The sequence below is a fragment of the Equus caballus genome, chromosome 4 (assembly GCF_041296265.1).
Source record: "Equus caballus isolate H_3958 breed thoroughbred chromosome 4, TB-T2T, whole genome shotgun sequence".
NCBI lineage: Eukaryota > Metazoa > Chordata > Mammalia > Perissodactyla > Equidae > Equus > Equus caballus.
The window spans coordinates 13,068,579-13,086,099 of NC_091687.1; the positions used below are offsets into that span (position 1 = coordinate 13,068,579).

Below are 17,521 nucleotides of genomic sequence, written 5' to 3' on the forward strand. Positions count from 1 at the left end.
ATACATTCATATTTTTTCTAATGTTTTTTCTGAATTCATTTGGACACCTTATGTGAGGGATCTAGCTATAAAAGCAAAGAATTTTGGGTTTATGGGAGGAAACTCTCCCTGTGAACTAGAAAAGCATGAAGCATCTCACAGACTACAGAAACCGTGCTAGAGGAGAGGGAGGGAGACACCATCCCCCACAGGACGGGAGTTGCCCTGGTACACGTGCTGGGGCCCCTGTGCATGTGCACTTGTGTGTGTGTGTGTGTGTGCACTTGCACAAGGGCCGCACCCATCCCTGTACCCCTGTGACACTGACAACCAGGACCTCCTGTCCTTCCCAGCAACAACCAGTGCCCTCGGTTGGTGGCTCAAAGGGCACTGGTTACTACTCAGAAAGAGGAAGGGAGCCTTTTGGAGTTTTTATGGTCATCTGGTGGATAATACTGCAAGCTGATGAGAAAAGATAAGTGAGAAGAGCTTACATTCCTGTCTGAAGTCAGTTACTGCAAGCCATCTAAAAGTAGGCTCCTACCACATTAGATTTTCTGTGAACGTGTGTTGGGGTATCTCTGAAACAAGAGGATGATATGTAAAAGAAGGACAAGTTGTTAGACGTTAAACCTTCTGCATGTCCTTTCTCACAGAGTTTAGCTACAACAGGCAAGCCTCCACCACCAGCAGGGCTATCAGCAGCCTCGTCTCCAGCTTCGCGATGAGGAATCTGGGCTCAGGGCAAAAGGGCACTCAGCTTGGACGTGGGGGGTTCTGGGTCCAAATGCAGGCTCTGGATTTTTCCAAAGAAAGCACTCTTTCCATTCAGCTATGAATGAAACAAACTAACGAAAAACTTCAGTACAAAGAGTTTTTTATTGACATTGTAAGAAACATCGTTCTTTCTCTTTGTTACAAAAGGACTAAGTGGTTCTGAAAGCAAAGTCGAGTCCATCTGTGGCGGGGCTGCAGCCCCGGGCTTGAGGTGGGCGCGGGGGCATCGCTCGGGCTGGAGGCTCATCCGAGGAAGGCCCGGGGCCGGCCACGTCCGAACACTATGCCTACAATACTTAAATGTATTTACATGTGTTTCTTTTAAAAAAGGATTACACGTTTTATTTTTTAAAAATCTAAAAAAGGTGAAAAAAATGAACTTGTATTTTTATCTTACACGTTTGCAGGATACACAACAGTAACTTGTCAGAAGAGAACATCCTCCTATCAGTTCAAAACAACATGGGAAACCAGGTTACAAGACAGCTCAGACTCTGCGACAATCACGTGCTCTTGGCCGGGGAGCGTGCAGCCTCGAGCTCTGATTGGGCAACACCAACTGGTCCCTCGCATCGACAAGATTAACATAAAATAAGGCACATACATCGCAAGAATCAAAACTCTGTGGCTCAAGAGAAGGAGCCACTGTGTGAGGAACAGGGGCAGTCCAATTAGTTTTCAGAAAATAAAACAAAATGGTTTGACAAATAAAAACACATTTAACACAGATGTTAAACAGCAGTACCACGTATGAGCCTGTATTAAAGACGAGGACGTGACACCAGTGAGTGGCACCATCTCGCTAAATGCACGGGTCAGAGAAGTGGAGAGAAGGGTGGAGGCTGGGGGTGTGTCCCACCACGGGAGATGCCAAGTCTACAGACAGGACACTTCAGAGTGGCCCCAAGAGATCTTCCTTCCACTGACTGTCATGACAGATCACTGAACTCCTGGAAAAGTACCCTTTCCTCTTCCGTCCCTTCTCTCCTCCACCCTTCTGAGATTTCCATGTTGAGAGAAGCTACATAGTGAGCTGAAGTATGTCTCCTGCAAATCTAAAGGCAGTAGTAAGGAAAACAAGTACGAAAAGAAAAAGTAGAGAAAGGAGGCAACCCAGAAAATGACCTGAAAGAGCGGAGGCACAAGATGACAACAGTGCTCATCCCAGTCGCTGCCCATCCTTCCATGTAGGGCCAAGATGAGAAGGGAAACTAAGGTAACTGAGAAATGCGGGTCACGTCTAGGAGTACTGCTGGGGAAAGGACTCAGGCAGAGGACCCGGACTGGGCCAAACCACAAGAGCTGGCAAGCTGAGTCCAGGACCTGGCGATTTTGAGGTTCAGGAACAAAGGAGGTTCAGGGAAGGGATCACTGGTTCTGTGACTAGATGATGACCTGTTTGAGGAACACAGAAAAAGCCTTGCTTTTTCCATTGAAAAGTGGTAGAGACGCCACTCTACTGAGCTCAGATCACTTGTCTTTTGCTTTTGGGTTCTGTTCCAAGGCGGACGCATCCTTGGATCTAAAGGAAGGTGCCGCCTGTGGGAGGAGGGCAGGAGAAACCTCAGCGTCCCCTGCTGATCTCAGGAACACCGAATTGAAAGCAAACCTGACTTTCTTGGCCACAAAGTCCTAAAGGGCATGTCAACCTCCCCACTGAGATTCTTGGTCCAAATGAGAGCAAATAAACATGAGAAAACTGGGCTGGTCCTAACATTCTTTCTATTATCTAATATTTTATTTTACTTGATTTTGTCTTTCTAATACTAGTTTAAGTGGCAGGAATAAAGGGAAAAAGTCAAACAACCGACTCATGAATCACTCTGGATAAGTCCAATGCCAGGGTCAAGGGGACAGAATACAGCAGGTAGTCTGGGGTGTTAATATTTTATTTTAATAGTTTACACGTTTAAAAGTAAAATGCTGGACAATCCACGTACTCTGTGCACACACAGTATGTCTTTTATGTGTATCAATGCACATGGGAGTAGCTGTCCTTCTCAAATTTTTAAATGTTTTAACCCAAAACAAAAGTCCAGATGAAGTCCACATTAAGGACTAAAAACTGCATAGAACATTTCACTTCTTAAAAGGATGCAGCATTTCATAGATAGGCTGTAAAAAGAGGCATCCACACAGCTACCAACACGCTCCCAAGTGCTCTCAAACGCTAAAAGCGGTTGAAGCAATTTATTCCCAATATCACTGTATGTGAGCTTTTTCTTTTCCAACTAAGTTTTATAAATCCCCTACAATAGGGCACTTCGAATAGAAATACCCCTTCACTCTAGTAGAATGTTAACGACATAGCTGGCTGTGGGGTTAAGTACCGATATACTTAGAACTATATATATAATCAATTCTCAGTTATCAATGATAATGGGGGAAGAGATGGAATGCATCAACAAATACAGCAAACTCACACCTATTCCCCAAGCTACTTCTACCCTATAGCTTCAACCTACAATCTACCGCACTTCTTATCAGAAGAGATGAAAGTAACAACGTGTCTGAGTGTCACAGTGCCCTCCCCTCTCTCCCCGGAGCGCTGAACAGCACTGAACATTCATTAAGACAGAGGGAGATGGGCAGAGGAGATAACTAAGGACTGACCATATAGACACACCCACGGAGAGCACACCTATGGACAGGAAGAATTTTAAACCCAAACTGGGAGCAAACGAGTTCACTTGCAAGAGCCCCAAATTTCCACTGTGCGCAACTGTTGAAAGTATGCTCTGAACTGAATTTGGGGTGGGGAGCATGTCCAACATCTGTTATCTGTGCTACACTGCACTCGCAAAAGATTCTTCAACTCACTATCCACGTTCTGATCCTTGCGTCCAATGTGGGAATTAAAAAAACCACAAACCAAAAACAAACGTTGAGCATATGTAAAGGAAGATTCAAAAACTGGAAGCGTAACCCCTTGGTCAAAAGCACAGCAACTCCTATTTCCTTTGAGTGACAGAGGAACATGTCCAATCCTTTAGTCTGACCTCTCTTCGAAAAGAAAGAAGAACATGCACTCACACATTTACACTGGTTTACTAAAAAGTGGGGGGCGGGCTTACAGTTTAAAAAAAAAAAAAAAGAGGGCGGTTCGAGTGAAACAATACTGATTCAAAACTGAAATGGAAGACAGTTTCTCCCTAGAATACTTTAGGGCTTTTCAGAGTCCTTTTCCATAAAAGGAATATACTTGAAACACATCCCAGTTAGGTGAGATGAGAATGCTAAAATACATACAGAACTAAAAAAAACAAACCAGCAAAAATTGAGTCCATTTAATCTTTTAAACTCCTAAAGTTTCACGTTTCTTGGCAGTCCTTTTTCCTAACGCCTATTGCATAACTGCAAGGAATTTGTTCTCTTCCGCGAGGGAGGTCAGCAAAGAGCTCATGTCCCCGATGGCCATGTTGGTGGTGCTCAAAGACAGCGCTGGCAACGGGAGGGACGCTCGCGGTGTCGTGAGGCGGGAGGAGCTATGGGAAAGGTTCTGAAGGATGCTGGGGCTCAGAGCTCCTGACATCAGGCTGGCGTGGTCCCCGTCGTCTATGATAGCGTCGAAATCAATCTGCACCCCTTCCAGGTCATGGCTGTCGAGGCTGTCAACTGTGCTTGTCACCTGGTTAGCACCTGGGGAAAGTAACTCAGAGTTTTCGGCGCTGGCCCCCTGGAGCAGGCAGTTGGCTTCTGAAATGGAGAATGAACCAGTTTTTATGTCCTGCTGACTGAAGCCAACGGTTTGGTCATAGAACTGACCAGAGTAACTCTGCACGTTAGAACAGAGCTGATGGGGCTGTCCTTGCATCTCCATCTTGATGCCGTTCACCCTGCAGGTCTGACTCGTGTCACTGAGCTGTCCTTGCTGCAGAGCGAGGCTGCCCCTTGGCACGGCCTGGCGCCTGCTGCCCCCATAGCCGGCACATGGCTGGTAGCCCCTGACAGCTGCCAAGCTTGAGGCCTGGCTGCTGATGCTGAGAGGCCCTGGCAGGCCGCTCTCTGGCCCTTGATAGACGTTGAGGTGTGAGGTAGCACTAAGCTGCCCTAGCATCTGCTGCCCGGGGCGGCCTGCCCCCTGCTGGTGCATGCTGTCACTGAGCAGCTGAGGACCCAGGTACCCCTGTCCCATGGGGTCTTGGGTGGGCATGCCACCCACTGTGCTGCCAGCTGACTCGTTGGGCCCCATCGACAGGCCAAATTCCGGCTGGCTCCCGCTCCCTCGCATGGTGGTGCTCTTCAGCTTTGTTGCTTGAACCCCAGCACCACAGGCACCATCGAGCAGGAGGCCAGGGCCACCGGGCTGCCTGGGGAGGCAGCTCCCGTACTGCTGGGCCTTATAGGGCTGTTCATGGAAGGCGCCGCTGGGGCTCCCCAAGTGCTCTGGGCCACCGTAGGTGCCACCAGGCTCCCCAAGGGCCTGATACCCCCCAGCTGGGCCGCCCCCATTCCTCAGGGGGTTCTGCGGGTGGCCGCCCGCGGTGGTGTACAACCCGAAGGCCCGAGCCTGCTGCACCGTGGCCCGCTGGCCACACTTGAGCTTGGAGGACGACAGGTCGGCGCTGCCCGAGCTGACCTCGTTCCACTGGATGGGCAGGTCGGACTTGCTGGCCTCCGCGCAGGGCTGCTCCAGCGCGCGGTACTGCTGGCCGGCATGGCTGTCTGGCAGCCCGGGCGGGTCAAAGTCGCCGTGCCCGCTCCCCAAGCCGGGCCCGTGGGGCACTTTGCTGTCGTCAGACATGGCGCTCTGGAAGTGTTGCTCATAACCTGCTTGGTTCTGGGAATTTAAATACTGCACCACGTCATCGGGCAAGAAATCCTCATCGTTCAGGTTCACATCGGCGTCCATGGTCAGGGACTCCAGGGTGACGTTCTCGGTAATGCTCGGAGGACAGGGGGACAAGTGGAAGTGGCGGGAGGGGCCCCCCTCGGGCCGAGTGTAATTCTGCAGCACTAAGTTGCGCTTTTCGAGGGATGGAGGCAAAGCCGGAGGGTTGAAGCTGTTCAGGCTGTTGAAGCGCTGCACCCTGGGCAGGGAGAGGGTCTCCGAGGCCGTCCGCACCGGGTCGCTGGCTCTTCTCCCACCGTTGCCCAGCGCGTCCTGGGGCAGCAGAGGGCGCCGGCCGTAGCTGTGGGCGCCCCCATCGCTGCACCTCCGCGGAGGCGGCACGGGGGGCAGGCCCCCCGCGGGCTCCCTGCCCTCCCCAAGCAGGGCCATCCTGGTCTTCAGGCTCATCCTCTCCATGTTGGGCAGCGGCGTGGGCGGTGGCCCGCCGGTGGCGGCGGCGTACTTGGCCTTCAGGCGGTACTGCTGGGCGGGCGTGAGGCTGAGCAGGCTGGGCAGCCCGTCGCACTGGCTGGCCTCGCTGGACCGGCGCGAGGCGTCGGTGGAGATGGGGTCGTAGGAGTCGGCCACGCTCACGTTCTGGGGCCGCCCGTCGGCCTGCGAGGCCTCGCTGGATCTCCGGCTGGAGAAGCAGGGAGAGATGCCCGAGGAGCGGCGGCTGCTCAGGTAGGCGGAGCTGATGGTACTGGTGCTGCTGTCCCTCCTGTTGAGCATGTTCAACATGGTGATGTCCACACCAGAAAGGTCGCTTCTGTTCGGGAGAAGGGTCATGGGCCCACCCAAACTGCAGCTGGTACTGGGCTGTGTGCCTGGAGAGAAAGTGAGGGAGAGAGGCATCCATGTCAGGATGACTTCAAAAAGGCCTGGACAAACTGTAAAGGGCCAGGTCCTATTTTCCATTTCCCTGGGCCAGGCATGTCTGTCACAGCCACCTCTCTCCGGTGTGTAGCACCAAAGGGTCAAAGGTGATAGTGAAGGAATGGGCAAGGCTGGTGCCAATAAAACTTTATTTACAAGAGCATATGGCTGTGGGCAAGGCTTGTACATCCAGCTTAAAGCAATAGCAACTGCCTGGATCAGTGAAGTTCTTTCAATGGCATAACGCAAAAGCAAAATGAAGGGTCCCAGAATGTATACACAGTGCTCAAGTTACAGGAAGTCCACAGGCCCAAGGCATTCCAGGAGTTTCTCATCCACACTCAGGGCTTCCTGTGACATCCTATGAAGGTGTAACTCACCTAAATTAGTGGGGTGGGGAGGCTCACCCTTAGGATATGCTCCAGGAAACAGTGTAATCTCAGAAGCAAAAACTGCCTTGGGGCTGACGATGGCAAAGGTTACTTGCCTTGAACTGGACAAACATCAGTCAAGGTGGCTGCTAACCTTTTGGTTGTAGACTGTGGAAACCAGAGACAGACACAGACCACAGGCGCCTCTGCTGCTGGATTTCCTTTCCCTGGTCCAATAGCTACGATTCCCCCATCGGAATAGGAGTCATGCAGTCTTACTTTTTGTTTCAGTATTATCCGCTGACTACCTGCTTTTAAAATATGGACTCTTCCAGAAAGGCAACATTAATATGTATTGTAGGAGCATCATTTTAGGGCCGGTGGAGAAACTACCAAACATAAAACCAAGCGCCAGTTCCTCTCACAGTGACCTGGCTGCATTTAAAAGAACAGAAACCCCTGGGCAGACACGAGGTCTGATGCCAAACTCACCATTTCCTATGAGAGGAGAGACTGCAGGGGCTTTGGGGGGTAGAATGGGGTTCAGTCGCGGAAGCGTTCCATTCACTTGTTTGAGCCTTTCTAGTTTTACATGCTCCATCCATTTGGTCCCTGCCGGGTTTCTCCTGGCTTGCAAAGCGAGGGCTGTGGTTGCAGTGGAAATGGTCGAGTCCATGATTGGGGTTTCGTCGATGACTCCAAGGTCTCCTACACCACCTGCATCGGTCAGAGGAAGCTCGAGCCCACTGTTGGAATAGTTGCTTATGGGGGACTGTTGGCTGCTGCATGAAGACTGACCACCAGGGCTTGGCTGAGATGTCTGCTGGGGTCCAAAGGAAAGGACAGAAATGTTACCAAGAAACAAAAAGGAAAGGGAGCCAAGAATGAGAGACCATGCGGATCAAGACCTGCAGGACTCTCAGTGGGCTGAATGAGGAGAAGAACCATGCTCTGGTGAATGGAGGCGGCCTCTCTGGACCACAGTGGCGGATGGAACACCAGGCGGATGTGCAGCGGGGGAGCGATGGACAGCAGGGGGTGCTGGATGTGGGGTGATTGCATGATGCCAGCCATGGAATCCTGTCCCAAATGCCAACTCCACAAACATACTTCCCCAGTTCCAATCCCACTTCCACGACTTTATTCTTTGGGCAAATTACTTGGCCACTCTAAACCTCAGTTTCCTTAGCTATGAAAGATAGATTATCTATCTTAGGGATTGTGGGAATTAAGTATGAAACCCTGAGAGCACACAAAATATAAAAAGACCTGGATAATAGTAACTGATTGGCTCAGAGAGCATGGGCAATTATTATTGTCCTAGGGGCCTTTAGTCCTCACTCCATCTTGCTCAGCTAAAAGATAGCTGGAAGCTGTGCTCCATGAGCACACGTTACCTGCTCTCCAACAAGAGCCCTCTAAGCTGTCCAGGGCTGGGCCCCAAGCTCTTTGTAACCTCTGCCCCTTCCTTCTACATTGTCCCACTTTGTAGAACTCCAAGCAGGGTGTCGGTAAAGGCAGTTGTAAGAGGGAAAACTTCAAATCCCTTAGCCTCCGCTATGCCCAGAGGGCCAGAAAGGCTGCCAGTCACAGACATCCAGGGTCTGGGGAAGGCCCTTCCATTCCCCCACTGTGTCCCCAGCATTTCTCCAGGACAGTCGGGCCATGTTTCCCTAACCCCGCCCAAGTGGACTGTGTGAGACAATTCTACCACTAGAGGAGAACTTAATCTAGTCCACTGGTTCTCCATCAGGGGAAGGATGCCCTCCAGGGCCTCCTGGAGATGGGGAGTGGAGAGCTCGCTGTCCCCATGTCTGGGAGCACTGAATAAAATGGCCTGCAGTGAGCAATCTGCAAACCTAAACTGTTCTATCTAAAATTCCACCAGTGCCCTGATAGATAATCTAACCCTTTTCGTACAGACAAGAAAGTGATGTTCAGAGAAGTTCAGTGACTGCCCAAAGTCACAAAGTTAACAGTGCAACCAGCCTAGACTCCCGGCCCAGCGCTACTTCCATCCCTCTGCAGCCCCTTCTCCAGGGTTATGCTAAAAACGGAGCCTGATGGCAGCCAAAAGAGCAAATTCTCGAGGGAGACAGAACCACATGCACTCAATTACAGACCACTGTGGTTTCAGGTGGAATGCACAGTGCTGTCAGGAAGGGGTTTTGGACACAGGTCTTCTCAGTGGAACCTGTTACACTTTTTCTGCGACCACAGTACAGACACCCAGCAAATGAACACTTTCTAAGTGAGTGCCACGTGATACACTAAGTTTGTCCTGGGCAACCAAGCAGAGCAAAAGAAGATACACAAATCTGATCAGGAGTTCACGAAGGCTTGCTTAGGTTTTGCGTCAGCAGAGTCTTGGAGTGCCAGACATCTGCTCCTTCCCAAGGCTCCTGGAGCATCCAGGGCTCTGAACGTCTTTCACTCTTGGATTGTCAAATCCGAGTGTGTGTGTACGTGGATCTGCGTGTATGTGTATGTATGCACGCACATGCAGACTCACGCTTCCAGGGCACAGAAGGCGGCAGAATTGTACTTACAATTAGAAAACTGCTTCAAGGAGTTCAGACCTTTAAATATAGATTAAAGTGCTAACAACAAACGTATCCAGATCTTCCTCAAGGAAGGTGGTGCACATCTGGTCTGAATTTACACTAGTCAATACGATAATTAAATAGCCTTTGAGAACACCTGCTTGGTCGGCCCCAGTGTGATTTACTATGAAAACCTAGACAAACAGAACAATGAATTTCACCATCTAACTCCACATTTCCACATGCTGAATGTTCACAGCACATTGCTTCTATGTTTGAAACATATCTGAGCAACGTTCACTATGAAAGAGACCACAAGGCACAAAAACTCAAGAAAAATGAAACGAATCAAAGTTAAATGTTAAAATGAAAACAAAACAGAAAGAGCAGAGAAGCCAAAATTCCCTCACCTTATTACCCACTGTCCTTAGGAAGTGAGAACAAGACATTTAGGAGCATTACACAGAAGAGATGTTGGATTAATAAGAAAAAAGAAGAAAGAATTTAATTTATAGCATGATGATCAAAGACAAGTTTTTAAAGAAAGACTATTAGAAATGTAAATCTCATGTGCGTTCGTACATGTCTATGAAGATGTCTACTCTCATGTGTGTACATCTCCATACAAAGAGTCTATGGTGGAAATTTGATTAATTCATTAATGATTAATGTCCCTGAGCCTCAGTTTCCCCACCTGTAAAATATGGGGCCTAGTCTCATCTCCATGAGCTCTTCCAGCCCTATGTTTTGATGACTTAGTTACTTTATAAAATATTTCACATCTTGGGGCATCTTGGATGTCACTGAGCCAAATTGCTAAAATTTTTATTTCTACCAATTTTCTTTTTAAATATTGGGTGTTTGGAGAGGAGATGGTAAGTTTTCTTGAGCTAGGGACGGACATTCAAGGTAGAAGAGACTCTGGGCTCTTAGGATGTCCTAAGGACATAAATCATTGTCTTTCAATGACATAGTTTGAGAGACCACAAATTCACTTCCCTTGTTTCATTAAACACTGGAGGATGAACTGGTGAATGTTCTGCACAATTAATATACAGGTGGATTTTATTTTAGAAAATTAATACGTGCTCCCCCCCAAAAAGTATCTAAAGCACAGTTTAGAAACTGATTAATTTAAAAATATAGCGATCGATCATAATACATATAGAAACTTTTTACCAACGTGCTTTCTAAAAGCAAAGTACAGCTACCCACTGGAAAATAAGGATAATCTGGAAGCTTATTTGCATTATTTTTGGCTAGACTTAACGTCACTTTCTAAGACTCACAGATATTCTCAATAAGTCATTAAAATTCATGAAGTCATTAAACTCCACTCCATCGATGCTGGAATTGTATGAGCATTATTCCTCGCCCATACGTACTGCTACACAGTGACATCACTCAGGAATTGAGAGGATGTCCATCCAATTGCTGGACTTTTCCAATTTTAAGAAAATGCTTCCTAAACTGAGTATAAGTCTGCCTGTCTGATCCTTTCCTTGCATCTGGAAGTCTGTGCACATGGCTTCTATCTGGTATGCTTCCTCCACCCACAGGGAGTGACAGACTAGAACCCAACACGTTCACAGAACTGACTCCATTATACATATGGCCAAATACATAGGTACTGAATCTCCTCTGATAGCTACCCTCTCCCTTTGTCTTGTTGTCTCTTGGAAAATTTTAGATGTTTCATTATGGCACATACATAAAGCAAAATCACCAACTGAAGTTTGAAAGAACCCGCAACAGTAGCATAATCCACATATCCTATTTGTCACCAAACCACAAAGATTTTTGCCAATGACATCTTTCCAATCCCTCCCTTGCTCTCCATCTCTTGGTCCAGGGACCACTGCAGACATGGTGCCCAGTCTGTCAAGCCAATCTCTAGACTGGCGCTGGGGTTGTCTTTTCTAAAACGTCAGCCGTGCTGTGCCATTCTCCATCACCAGCAAAGCATACCCCTTTTTATCCTCACCCCTTTTTACTACTGCACACCCCCTGGGCCCCACAGTCGTGCTCGGCTATGCCAGGACCTGCTCCTTCCCCGCTCTGACCTCTGAACTTGGCAGTCACCATCAGCCCTGCCTCCCCCAGCAGGTCCTCAAGAACACTGGCGGTTAGTTCCCCTCTTGAAGGCTCTTACACAGACTAGTGTTCAAGCCCCATCGCACTGAGTTGTAGCTGTTTTCTTTTGGTTCACCCATCCCACTGGACGGTAAAGCCCTAAAGAATAGGGACCACGGTTTATTTATCCAGGGGTCACCAGGGCAAAGAAGACAGAAAACATATTTACAGAGAGACCAAATGAATGATTCCCTCCGTTACAGGCCCACTGAAAATGGAGACAGTTGTGTCTTTCTACCTGCCACAAGGTGGTATGGTTCCAGATCAATTTTAAAAACCATTTCGGAAACCTTGAAATGTTTTTCTGAGCTGAGCTAGTCTATGCAGCTCACTGAGCTCCTGACCTTGAATCAGACAGTGCGATGCAATGAGGACAGGAGCAGTCTAGCCCTCTCAGTGCCCTCCTGGCTCTTTGAAACGACCCAGGACGGCTTTGGGAAAATCAGAAGGAAAGCAAATGACATACCATGGGCTTCTCGGCCTTGACAGTTTTCACTTGGAGGCATTCTTCCCGCTTTGAGGTAGTGTTGCTGAGGTCCTTCTGCTCACCAAGGGCTCCCTGAGTCTGCCGGCCGGGTGACCTGGACTGTGAATGGCTGCCAGAATCTCGTGGTGGCGGGGGCCGAGGATGGATGTCCCCACGCTGCTTCTTGGTGACATGGGCCTCTGGGCCGTGCACTGTCTTCACGTGTTTCCGGAGGGAGCTTGGGTCTGTGTAGCGCTTCGTGCAGCCTGGGATTTTGCACACATACGGTTTCTGCCAATGCCACCAGAAGGAAATGACAGATTGTTAAGAAAGTGATTATGCCCCAGAAATGACAGCCTTTTGTGGCTGCACAGGATAGTTTTAATTCTTTCACAGCAGTGTCACAAAGCTTGGAGGTGTTCAAGTACCTCTGGGTCCTAAGGGTTTAATAAAGGCCAGTTGAACATTGTTCAGGGTCCACAGAATCTAGCTTTAAGAGATCATTTTAGAGAGTGCTCAGCGAGAGCTACAAATGTGTAAATTGCCTTTATGTTCTCGGGAACATTTATCCTGTGAGTAGGAAGAAGCATCATTGTGTCATGGTAGCTACTCAATAGATATTTGAAGATGATGATGGTGATGATGATGGTGAGGAAGATGATGATGATGATGATGATGATGATGATGATGATGGAAGGCAGCTGAAAAGACACCCCTCACCCAATCAGAAGAATGCTATGTACCGTTTGGGAGAGCTTGTGAGAAGAAATTTCTTAAGGATGTCCTGGTTCCCAGATCTAACGTCACCCTGTCCCCTTTGAAAATGCGCTCTTTACAAATAGGCATAATAAAAAAATTGCCTACAGCCTCTTCCACGTTAGATATCACTAAAATAGGTTCCTTTGGATGGTATTTCAGCTGTGTGAGGATGCTCAGGGCTCAGAATATCCAGAATCTTTCTGATCTTCAAGGTGGTAAAGCCTTGCTAGACTGTCCGTGAATGCTCACTCATAAACTAAAAAGGGCTGATGCATGGTGTCCTGGAGACGAGGACTCCTGGTCTGGCCTCTGCTCTTGAGTATTAAGCTTATCAATTATTTCCTGCTAATTTCATTTTCTATGTCGGTGAGTGATCAAGCCTACAGATATATGGATGCTTATAACTGAATATTTCCTCAAATCACAGAACTCCTGGCACTGTATTCACGACCAACATCGGAACTGTGATTTTGTTTAATTAGCTTGAAATCTAACATATTCATGAATGCTTATGGGTATATATTTATATCTATGTATACCAGAAGATGAGCTATTAGGTAAGCAATAGTCATAAAAAGCATGATTAATATAATGCATCCATTATATTAAAAAAGATGCCCCGTCTTATAGACAATATGTGTCTAAAAGATGCTTTTTCTCTAAAAGCCCAAGAACACGATGAGTGCTACCTAAAATGATGAAATGTCCTAATGTAGTGAAGCGAAGATTCCGAAAATTATCCTGAGAGACTTCACCTCCAAATTTGAGATTCTTTTGGGTAGAATTGATTCCCATTAACCGTGAATTACTTCTATTCAGAAGCTCGTGTGATTTGCAGCACATATATATACGATGAAACGAGCACATGAAATTCTATGCATTAGGGAGAGAAGAATGGCTCTGACGATTAGTGCTATTACCTTACGGTGTTCTGACATCAGCCCTAGGCTTGTTCACTGCACGGCTGTGAAAGGCTGTTCCATCAGCAGGCAGACTGGGATGTGTGGGGCAGGAGTGCAGGGATGGGGAAGGAGATGGAGGGAGCACAAAGGCAGGCCAGCATGTTCAAAGAGCTACTCTTCCCAGAAATATATGCGTGTGTATATTGTGTTAGCCTGGAAATGAGACCACGGCTAGGGGTGGAATGAATCTACCAATGTTCGTGAGCTCCCAGCACACACTAGTACATGTGTGCCCATGTACCCTCCTGTGTGGACATACACAAGACCCACTGACCAAAATCCACAGGAAAATAAGACAGCATGTAATTATCTACAACACAAAGTGTGCATGCTACAGAAGGATGGGGACAGAGGGGAATAATTTTTCAGTTGGGATGATGGTGGGAGGCATAAGTTTTTAAGTTGGGTATAATGCACAGCTCATGGGGTCATGGGAAGGGTTTAACAAGACAATGTACATAAAGTGCCTGCCACCACGTGTGGCACACAGTAGGTACTCAATAACTGGAGCTTTGATTAGGGGAAGGCATTGCAGTTGGGTCCTGAAAGAAGGACAAGATTCTGAGGGATAAAAATGAGGGCAAGAGGATGCCAAAAACGAACGTCCTGAGCAAGGGTCCAGCGGTGGGACCACTTCATGCATGTGGGCATGGCAGTTCAACCATAGGCTATCTAGAAGTTTCCATTCATGGTCACCATGGTGAGAGGTCAAGACTGGGAGGGCAGGGTTGGGCTGGGTGAGAGCGGCCATAAGCCTAAAGAGTCTAAAATTGAGCTGTTAGAACTTTCCAGAGAGGGAGATACAACCGAATCAGAGCTCAAGGAAACTTGCTTAGTGTGGCTTTGGGAGGAACAGGAGCTGTGTGGCCTGGAGTAGGGAGTCCTATCAGAGGCCACTGCTATGGTCCAGTGGCCCTAAGTGGGCAGGGAAGCCTGGGGGTGGGGTAGGAAGCTGGACTGGCTTCCTTGAATGGGAATTACTCTCTGTTCTATTCCACCCCTTTGCCACCCCTAGAATAGCAGTGCTTGGCTCATAACTAGCTATCTGTATTTGTTGAGTGAATGAAGGAAGGTACAAGTAAGAGAGCAAACAAAGGAAAGAAAATATCTGGATTTTTCTAGAATTGTCTGATTACACAAATCTGGATTCCTTGGTCAAACTTAATTTTGGTGTATCTGAAACTATTCATCATTTATATGCAAGTCCAAAGCCTTGTATAGAGAACAGAGAAAAATGACTTCCATGCTGGTGAATAAAATTTTAGTTATTTGTTTATGGTCAATATTAGTAATTTATTTTAAGTAAACTGCTCAACCTTGGGGAAAGGTATTACTGACCAAGATGCCTTTTCCTCTCCTAATGGATATTAAACTCTCATATATCACAGCACTTGTTACCTCATAGAAGAATAAAATTAAACTACAATGCACTTAATTAAAGCCAACAGACATGTGCATATTTTAAGTTCATAAAAAGACAAAAAGCGCAGTAAGTATGTTTCTGTGCAGAAAATGGCGATCCTAACATCCCGGTGCCCAAGTTTCCCCACAATAACAGGAGAGAACCTCGTCCTAAAATCTACAGGAATGAACACCCTCTAAATTTGTAGTCAAAAATGTACTTAAGTATATGAAATGTAGTTAAATATATTAACTGAATTCTAAGTTAAATTAATCAAATCTTAAATCCCCTAAAACATGTTAAATTGAGATATAATTCACATGCCATAAAAATAACTCTTTTAAATTGCACAGTTCAGTGGCAGTTAGTACATTCACGGTGTTATGCAATCATCACCACTATCAAGTTCCAGAGTATTTTCATCATCTCAGAAAGGAGCCCGGTACCTATCAGCAGCCACTCCTGTTCCCCCCCCACCCTGAATCGACTTTCTCTCTCTGTGGATTTGCCTATGCTGGACTCCCCAAAACTTTGTGCAAAACAAGGACAGCAGATTACCCTGCAACTATTGCACAGACTAAAAGTGCTTCTGACATTAAAAAAGGGAGAGGTGGCATCTCCCGTGAAACGTCTTCAAAAAGTTGATCCATAAGAATAGATCCTAAATGCCTTGAGTTTCCTTATTCTAACAGGACCTTTTCAGAGAGTGTGCATGTGTGAACTGCACGGGTGAGCGTGCTTTGCAGAGTGTGGTTAATCCGGGTAGAGCTGTTTGTGCTCTATCTATACTTGAGGGTCATCTCCACCACCTTTCAGCCAATGGCCAGTGAACTGAATGTGCGCCATGTTTTTACCAGATTCCCTCTCCCAGCTCTCCATCTGAAAGATCACAAATGGGCTTGACCAAGACCTCATGAGGTCAGAGGAGAGCCACGCCAAGGTCAAAGGCTCCTTCTCTCACCCGTTTGAAGCAAACTGATGACACATGGGGCAGAACTATGTCTCATGTTAACAAATTCTGGTTAGATACACTGTGTGAGGAGGCTTTTTGTAGTCTCTGGATTCATTGAAGAGAAGGCTTCACAGAGGAGCCCGAATTGGAGCTAAACTTTCCTGGAGAAGTGGGAGGTCTGCAGGCAGACATACATTCAAATATAAGCAAAATCATTTGAAATCACGTTTATTCCTATGCTTCTCGGAAGTCTGAGGGGATAACTACCTAAAAGTAACAGCAACACCACGGAATCCACCCACTACCACAAAGCTTTACTCGATACATTATTTTCAATAATTGACTAGAAGCCATTCTGGGTTTTTGAGAATAGCTTCCACCATCCTTTGGAATTCAGAATGTCTGGAAATTGTATTTAGCCAAGGCTGGTTGCTCTGTAAAAGTCTTTTTTGATATAATGCATTTGAAGATAACACCTGGAGAAAGCAACTCAAAGTGGCTGTCTTAGCAGTAAGCTGTCAGCTGTCAACACATCGCTTCAGAATCTATCCTTGTTGCTCACAGGGTCATGCTTTGCACCAATTCAGGCTATTTCAGGCAGAGCCAGTGGACGCAATTCCAAGTTAAATGCTCCTACTGTCTGACCAGTAGGTGGCAGCTCTGAACAACGTGAAACTTGCCTGCCAGGGGTTTCAGGAAGTTTCCTCTTCATCTGCATTACTCTCCAAACCCAGCCCAGTTTTCAGCCCTCCCTCTGGGGTCTCAAGCCTTCACCTGCAGCGTCAGCTCCCCCTCAGGCTGGCCAAGAGGAAACAGATCGGAACAGGCTGGCCTCTCCAGGCACATTCCCGGCGAAGGTTCTTTGTTTCCACCCACGAGCTCTGCGCCCACAGTGTGCGTCCTGGAGGAGCCTTACCTCGTTGGAATGTGTTCTGTTTTGGTGCTTGGCGCGGTCAGAGGCATTTGAGAAAGCCTTGTTGCAACCTTCGTGCTCACAGACGTAGGGCTTCTCTCCAGTGTGAGATCTCAAGTGCGTTTTCAAGTTTTCTAGTCTTGAGTAGGCCTTTGTGCAACCTTCAAACTGAAGACAACAGGTAAATCTGGATTACTCCACACAATAACAGCTTACGCCTCACACGCCCTCAAAGTTGATGAAAGACCGGCGTTTCGAGGGTCAGCAGCTTTTCAAAACCAAGGAACAAAAGTCCACTAAACTCTGCATTTGTTGGGATTCAGATGGGGCTCAGTGCAGTTGGAGAGAAAGCACTTTCAGTGCTAGTCAGAGTCCTGGAGTTTTTTTTTTTTAATAGACCACTCAGTGTGGACAATGGGTTTCATTATCTCCTCATTGATCTCCTTGAATTCCCACTGATTTCAGATTCAGCACAAAGTTCATTAATATGGTTTTGTGCCCAGACAAAGGCATGGAATTTGATCATGTTTGTAAAGGGCCTTTAAGATGTAAAGTAC

General features: G+C 47.3%; 1 protein-coding gene across 8 annotated transcripts in view; it reads right to left on the reverse strand.

Annotated features, from left to right (window-relative positions):
- Positions 1 to 839: 839 nt before the first annotated feature.
- Positions 840 to 17,521, reverse strand: part of GLI3 (GLI family zinc finger 3) — a 263,246-nt gene continuing 246,564 nt past the window's right edge. For 5 of the 8 annotated variants that reach the window (XM_070264358.1, XM_070264359.1, XM_070264362.1 and 2 more), the window contains 4 exons: positions 16,968 to 17,132; positions 11,977 to 12,267; positions 7,327 to 7,657; positions 840 to 6,414 (listed from right to left, as the gene is read on the reverse strand). In XM_070264358.1, coding sequence (XP_070120459.1) covers positions 4,100 to 6,414; positions 7,327 to 7,657; positions 11,977 to 12,267; positions 16,968 to 17,132 — 3,102 coding nt within the window. In that variant the 3' untranslated portion in view covers positions 840 to 4,099. The remainder of the gene's footprint in view (positions 6,415 to 7,326; positions 7,658 to 11,976; positions 12,268 to 16,967; positions 17,133 to 17,521) is intronic. The other 3 variants (XM_070264361.1, XM_070264360.1, XM_070264366.1) reach the window with 1 other exon arrangement.